The sequence below is a fragment of the Populus euphratica genome, unplaced genomic scaffold, assembly GCF_000495115.2.
Source record: "Populus euphratica unplaced genomic scaffold, PopEup_1.0 scaffold28.1, whole genome shotgun sequence".
Classification (NCBI taxonomy): Eukaryota; Viridiplantae; Streptophyta; class Magnoliopsida; order Malpighiales; family Salicaceae; genus Populus; species Populus euphratica.
The window spans coordinates 1,024,719-1,032,915 of NW_011499862.1; the positions used below are offsets into that span (position 1 = coordinate 1,024,719).

Here is an 8,197-nt window from a genome sequence, read left to right on the forward strand (position 1 = left end):
TTTTACTGTGATACTTAAAAAATTTTAAAAGTATTTTTTATTTTTAAAAAATATTAAAATAATTTTTTATTTTTCATAATACTAAAAACCATTAATTTAATATTTTTTAAAACCAATCATGTTTTTAAAACGTTATCAAACACCCAAAGTTTTAGAATTAATCTCTCCACGTCAAATTATATGGAGGTTACATTGAACATCAATTAAGACTCGATCTCACTACGGGACACGTCATTAATATTAATCTCTTGATAGTTATAAAATCTAAATTTAAAAAATCAAGAAATTAAATAAATCTCCATAGCCACCAAACCATCATTTCAAAATTAAAAACCCAACTACATATCATTAATGCAATCTTTGAAACTTGAGTCTTGTAGCTCAGCCATGAGGTGGTGAGCTTTCATCTAAAACACGAGGCAACTTTCTTTAGAGTACAAGCGACCAAAAAAAGGAAATGAAAGAAATGCAGATTTGGGCAAATACCTTCCTTATTGGATATGGTATAAATGAAGAAAACCTGTAAATGAAGTTGCCTCTTTTAATGGGCAGATAGAGGTCCTTGGAACAATAAATTGTAGTATTGGACCACTCATTTTTCAATATATTATCTTGTATATTTTATATTTTTTTTATTTGAAATTATATCCAAATAAAAAGAATTTATTTTTATATTTTAAATATCAGTATATCGAAATTATATAAAAAATACTAAATAAATATTAATTTAATACTTTTTTCTCTCTTTTTTTACCTCTAACTAAAGGGTGCCTACCTGCCTCTATCCTCAACAATGGTCCCATGTGAGGTGGGAGGTTCTTCCTGCCTCAAATGGGACCTAGGTAGGCCGATTAATGCATTATTTCCTTCGTACTGGGTGCTTGACTACTCGAAAGACTCTATAACAAGAGGGATGATTCATATTTTGACAGATCATATTGTTTTTGAACTTGCCTCCAACGAGCAGAACCAAGGTCCCATCAATGGCTGCCTTTGCTCTTGCATTTTGACCTTGGTGAGGGGAATATATTGTTTGCTTTTCCTGTACAAACGAAGTAGAAGTTTCGTCTTCGTTAAAGGACTCCCTTGTATTGTAGTTTTATATTTGAATTTAAGATGCAAAAAGTCGTGACAAAAGAAACTGTTTTACAATGTATCAATATTTTAATTAAATATGATCTCTCTTAGTTATATTGAAATAGAATTTGGTAATTTAAAATTCTCACCAATAAAAGTTTCACTAATTTACCAAGAAATTCACGTTTATTCTCTTTTTATTTTTCTTTCTAATTTATTTAATCTTGATAATCATGTTGTCATGCATGAACTGCCATGTGTCTTGTCACGTGTCACTGGGCGATTAAGGGGGTGAATTCATTGTTCCCTGTGTACATTTCATTGCGTGCAGAAACAATGAATTTAATATATTGCTATTAAAAAAAAGGTTTATGCTAATGGTTAAGGGTTGGGTTATCTTAGTTGTATTCTTGCATTTTTAATATACAGCGAGGCTAGGATGGGTGTTTGCCTTGTAGATTACACAGTAGTTTTTATAAATATATTTAAAATTAATATGTTGTTGGATGTTATTTCGGTGTGGATTTATATTTTTAATTATAATATATATATAGTAAAATAATTAATTTGCCTTTATATACAAAAATATTTTAACTTCTCAAGATCGGTGCTTTCGTCTTATTCTTTTTATTTGCACAGTCAAGTTACATCCTTGCCTTTGAGTTTCAATTTTTTATGCCTTGAATTTAAGGATTTTTTTATTATTTTATTATTGAATATGCCTTGAATTTAAGGATTTTTTTATTGATTTTTTTTTATATTAGGTAAGGTAGTGGTTAATTTTATCATTTAATAAATTAAAAATATTTTAAAAAATTTTTCTAAAACATGCCACACTAAATAGCACATGCAATTAATTCTAATAACTAAAAATATCATTCCAAAATGTTTTTAGATTCTCTTGATATCTATTTCATATAACAACATCACGTGTAGAAAAAAAAGAAAAACAAAAGAGTATTTATCTGAATCTGGTAACTATTTTTTTCTTTTCTTTTCTTTATCTCCCATGAATTTTATATCTTACCTTGTAATTTTTCAAATAATTTCCTTAACTTCTCTTTGTTTTCACTTCAATTTCTAAGTTTTTGATAGATAGTTGTTTTATTTGGTATAACTTATAAAAATCAAGTTGTGTTCCAATCTCATGTTCATTTGATTTTTTTACTTCTTTTTATCCCTGGTCATTAGGTGATATTTGTTTTATTTTATATAACTTTCAAGAATTAAAAATTATTTTAATTTCATTTTCATTTATTTTTATTTTTTAATTCTTTTCATGCCATTATTTTTTTAATTTATATTTATATCACATGAGATATTCTTTGTGATTTAGTTTTCTAACAACTTTATCCTCAGTCATTTTTTTCCTATCAATTTTTATTATTATTCTTTTATTTTTGTTTTGATAAATTTTTAAATTTTATATTTTTTATACTCAATGTCATCTTTTGACATTTAGTTGATTTTAATTTGAGTTTCCTAATTAAATCCATTTTAAAATTTTATGGGTTATGATTTGAAAAATTAACTCATATTTATTAGGTGTTTATGATTTGAAAAATTAACTCATATTTACTAGGTGTTGGTTTGGTTTTTTTATTACTTTTATAAAATAATATTTTTTAATTTTATTTTTTAATATTTATTTTATCAGAGATTAGGCTGTGTGTCTTTTTTTATATGCTTTCTGCATCATTTTTTTTACTTTTTATTTTTTTATTTAGTTGTGTAATTTAAGTTTTTTTTTATTTCTTGTTCTTTGTTAAATATATTTTCTTAAAATATTTTTAAAAAATTAAATAGAATTAATTAATTGAATAAGACATATACTCATTTTAATATGTTTTGTTTAATTTATTTTTTAAGGACACTACTTTAATAAACCATATGACTTTTTTCAATGTCATACTTAATTATTTTACAATGAAATTTAAAATTTCTCAATAAATTCTTTTTATAAATGATGTATATACTGGAATGATCATGAATGTTTATCAATCTTTACTTTTATATATATATTGATAACTTATTTTTTTAATTATTATCAGATGTTTTTTACAAATTATTTACTACTCTGATTTTCGATTTAAATGAAATTATTAAATCATTTATTAGATATAGTGAATTTAATGATACGATTACAGGGTTATCGTTCCCTGACTGTTCTTTTTTTATATTAAAAAAGTTAAATCAACCACAGATGTACTGCGATTCCGGTCAAGATGACACCTGTCATATGTGTTCTGTCACGTGGCATTATTAGCAAACCCATGTGGTTAGTGGGGCCAGCACAATTATTCCAAACAAACTATTAACCCTCGCCTTTGTGTTTCGTGTATCATAACCTAATAATTCAGGAATAAAAGACTTTCAATTTCAATAATAAAAAATCACATAAAAACAAACATATAAGAAGAAAATAATTACCTCTGAAAAAATTGATATGTCATGAGAACAGCACATAAGATGATTCTTGAGAATTCTTTTTTTCAATTTTATTTTATAAATTATTCCAATTTATTTTTTTATAAAATTATCATATTATTAGATAATTTATATTTAATTTTATAAGTATATATTTTTTATTGTCATATAATCAAGTAAAAATAGTATTTTTTTTAAATAAAATTCTTAAATTTTATAGAGTTTGCAACTCGAATTGTAATTTGACAGGTTAAATTATGAAGTCTAAATCGATTTAATATGTTATTATTATAATTTTTTAAGTCATTTTAAATTTATTCTCTTAAAATCAAATTAAGTTTTGTACCGGTCATCTAGTTTGTTCTGGGATCATCAAGTAAACTAGGTAAAGTCAGAGCAATTTTTACATGGTTTGATTCAAAACTGGAGCAAATAAGAAGTCAAGTTGAAAAATTTTAAAATTAACTCATTAAACTAAATTTAATAATAATATTAAATGTTTCTCTACGGACTAAATATTTTTTATATTTATGTTTTTAATCGGATCACGACATAGTGTCTAATACGTGTTTGTTTAAGAGTATGATTGTGAATTTTTTTTAAAGTGTTTTTAATGTTAAAATGCATCAAAATATGTCTAATACGTGTTTGTTTAAGAGTATGGTTGTGAATTTTTTTTAAAGTGTTTTTAATATTAAAATGCATCAAAATAATATTTTTTATTTTTAAAATCAACATATTAAAACGATCTAAAATATAAAAAAAATTAAAAAAACACCAATATAACTTCATTTTCGAACGCTCGTCAAAACTATAAGCCTATTGTAAAACTAATCACATTGCAAAATATTAAATAAATATTTTCTTTATTTTTTTTAAAGAAATTCCCAATCATATCTGTAAGTAGAAAGAAAGCAAGAACTAACAAACCTATCAAATATTAAAATACATAAATTTATTTTAACATCTATTCCTTCTTCACACAGCAAAGTTGTTTAATTTCGACCTTTATTATATAAATGAAGATTTGCACTTTAATCTTAATTAGCAAGAAAGCATCAAGCAAAAGTATCAAATGTCTCCGTGAGCACATCAAGTCCATTGAATTGATGTAATAGCTAGCTGGGAACCAATCTCTGTGATCTCTTTTAAAAAGTTTTTTTTGTTGTTTATAATAACAAAGTTTTTTTCGCTAATTTAACTTATTTGCCATCCTTTACAACAAAAAAGCTACTCTAAAATTTATGCATCACCAGTAGTCATATCTTAGCAGCCAGCAGGTTCCCTATTTTTTCCATCTCATCAAGCACCAACTTTTTGGGCGTCCATTTTTTCTTTCCTTTCCTTTTCCTCACCCTTGAAGTTCCTGCAACTTTCATTGTTCTTAAGCGTTTCCATCCATCCTCAAACTCCTTCCCTCTCTCTCTCTCTCCCCCTCTATACAGAACATACACTCAAAATTCTCATAATGGCAACAGAACCAAAGACAGACGCCAAAACAGAAGCTAAACAAGAGGCCAAAGCAGAGGCTAAAGAAGTGGCAGTGGAAGGAAACACAGAACCATCTCTCAAGTACAAGGTAACTAGATTAAGCCAAAAAAACTCGTCTTTCTAGGATAAAAATGCCATCTTTCCATGTTTTTAGCCTCATTTCCTTTGTTTTTCAGACGTGGGTGTTGAAAGTCTCGGTTCATTGTGAAGGTTGCAAGAGGAAAGTCAAGAAGATCCTGGATAGCATAGATGGTATGTAAATTAGCGTGAACCAGCTAAAACATAGCATTGAATTCTTGGTTATTTCTGTTATTTTCTGTTACATTCTTGCAATGTTTTTAAGATTCCCTCATATTTCTTATCTGGGTCTTTTTCATTTTCTTTCAATTTCAAACTCTCGGTAAAGTTATTAATTTCTTTCCAATATTTAGCTACAAAAGTTTCTTACTTTGTCTCTCAATTTCCCCCATCTTGGTTTTTATTCATTTTCACTCGTTTCTTTGCCAATTTTTTTTAATTCCCATCTAATCTTAAACCTTTAATTTCATAACTTATTGTTAATACTTCTGGTTATCTATTTGCTTCATCAAAGTTTCTAATTTTGTCCATTATATTTGCAGGGGTGTGCAAAGCAGATGTTGATCTAAGACTACAGAAGGCCACAGTAGTAGGGGATGTTGATGCAGATACTTTAATCAAGAAACTGATAAAAAAGACAGGGAAACATGCAGAGCTGTGGCCTGAAAAAGCTGATAATAATCAGAAAGCAGCAATGAAGAAAGGCAAAGCAAAAAACAAAGACAAGGAAAAAGAGAAAGAGAAAGAGAAAGAAAGAGACCAAGAGAGCAGCAATGAAGAAGGTGGTGATGGTGACAATAAGAAAGAAGTTAAAGTCAAGGCCGAAGGAGTAAAAATACAAGACCCTTCTCCTAAAAACAGTGAAAATGGCCCTAGTAAAAATAGTGAAGGTGGCAGTCATGTTGTTATTGGCAAAGCAAGTGAAGGTGGTGCTGCTCAAGTCAAGGAAGTAAAGGTTAATGAGGTTAATGCTAAGCAACCTGTCACCTCACCGTCCGGTGTCCAGTCACCGGTGGCTGACAAGAAAGTTGGTGAAAGTGAGGTTGTAGCTGAGAAAATTGGTGGTGGGGGCAGTCTAGATGGTAGCAGTGGTGCTAAAAAGAAGAAGAAGAAGGGACATAAAGAGAATAGCAGCAATAATAACAATGGGGATGAGGGTGAACATTCTGGTCACGCCCCAGCAGGTACTGGATCGCCAGGTCAAGGGCATGTTCAAGTCCAGATCCCAGCCCCAGCAAATCACATCCCTCCACGTCACGATTATGTGTATGACTACCCAGCAACTTACAATGCACCCCCGGTGTATGCTGTGAGTAGCAATGTTGCATACCCTAGTACAAGTTATGGTGCCTCATACTATGCCCCACAGTATTCCTATGCGTATATGCATCCCGGCACCCATCCGGGTACCATTAGCGAACCTCCGCCGCCTGATTTCCATCCGTACTACTCATCACAGACGTCTGATTCGTTTCAGTTTCTTAGCGACGAAAACCCTAACGCATGCTCAATCATGTGATATTGGCCTGACAAGAAGTGGCAATTATCACATTGAAGTATCGAAGCCTTATACTACTTGTATAAGTCTACGAGGGGAAAGTGTTATTTTTGTAATGCATGTAGATATATGAAAGGTAAAGTTCTTGTAGCTTTAAGATTAGGGGATAATAAGAGGGTGATTAGGGTTTGGCGTTTTTCTCTTTGGTGACGGGTGTTGCTGTTTCTAGCTTTATTTTGTACTTTTTACCGTTTCTAAGTTTCTTTTTTTTTAAAAAAAAATATTTATATATATAGCAGCCTTGATGTTTGCAGGCCCTCCTATCTTTTTATTTCTCTAATGTGGAAAGTAGATTAGCCATTTTGGCTTATTAGAATGTGATTACAGTGCGATTAGTGTTTAATTAGCATTCCAAAGCTTTATAGAGTTGGAGTTAGAATGTGTGTTTTTTATAAGAATTTGGAATAATCAGGGTTTTATTTATATTTATTATTATGTTTACAAAATATATTTTCTAAAAAAGGAGGTTTCTTCAAATCTTAAAAAAAAAAAAAAAACCTATAAGCACCCAAGCACAAGGCATTGACCTTCCATTTCCTTTCATTTTAATTTTAGTAATTTGTAATGTAATAGTGCCCCTTCCAAGGTATGTTATTGAACCTTTATTTAGTTATATCAAGTTTAAAATTAAATCAAATAAAAATTAATATAATTAACTCTGTATATCAAATCATGATCTAATAAAACTTGGACTGATTTTTAAATTATTTTTCTTTAAAAACCCAACATTTTTTTAAATAATCTTCGAACAATACTGTTTTGGATTTCCCAGATTATATATTCACGTACTGTTAAAAGCGGGAAGAAGCCGGTCCTGGTCTTGGTCCTCCTAGCAAAAATCTATTCATATAACTTATAGGTAACTGTTAAATTACAAGCTATCACTTGGATATATGTGTAGGCAGAATTTTCTTACATTTTATTTTAAATTAATTTATTTTAATTTTTTTATATGATATAATTTTAATGTGTTGATATTAAAAAATAATTTAAAAAATAATTATTATCAAAGTACTCATCAGTCTCGGACATTTGGAAAGTTTCTCTTTCTTTCTTGGAAATAACCTTTGAAGTTTGCGTTTGTCTGTCTCTCTTTTTCTCTTTTGCTTCTTTTTGTGTTTTCATTTCCATGATGGCGAGGGCTAATGCAAGACTGCCTTCCAAGTAAAAGCAAGTTTATTTCCTTTTTTTATTTATAAAAGAAAAGGCAAAGCTGTACCCTTCCTTGTAAATGCCCCTTCTTTTCTTTTCTGCCCCTCTCTCTGGGCTTGGAGAGGAAGGAACTTGTAAGGGAAGGCATTTGCGGTCAGGATCACAATGCTGCTTTATTAATTTCTACTTTGACTTAATTGGACTCTTCTGGACCAATATACCCTTTTGCCTTCTAACAGTGACTCTCTGCCAACTCCATTTGTATCATTCTGTTAATGACAAATTCCAATTAATTATTTCATTTCATGCACTAATTTAGTGGATTAAGGTGATTTTGAAAATACATTTTATAAATATTTTTTATAATTTTTTATGCCGATATATTTTAATCATCAAAAAACATATAAAAACACA

General features: G+C 29.2%; 1 protein-coding gene across 1 annotated transcript; it reads left to right on the forward strand.

Moving 5' to 3' along the window:
- The first annotated feature begins 4,767 nt into the window (after positions 1 to 4,767).
- On the forward strand, positions 4,768 to 6,880 carry LOC105125077 (uncharacterized). The gene is made up of 3 exons (XM_011025375.1): positions 4,768 to 5,083; positions 5,172 to 5,247; positions 5,616 to 6,880. The coding sequence occupies exons 1-3, from the start codon at positions 4,973 to 4,975 to the stop codon at positions 6,590 to 6,592; spliced, it is 1,164 nt and encodes a 387-aa protein (XP_011023677.1). The 5' UTR covers positions 4,768 to 4,972; the 3' UTR covers positions 6,593 to 6,880.
- The last annotated feature ends 1,317 nt before the right edge of the window (positions 6,881 to 8,197 follow it).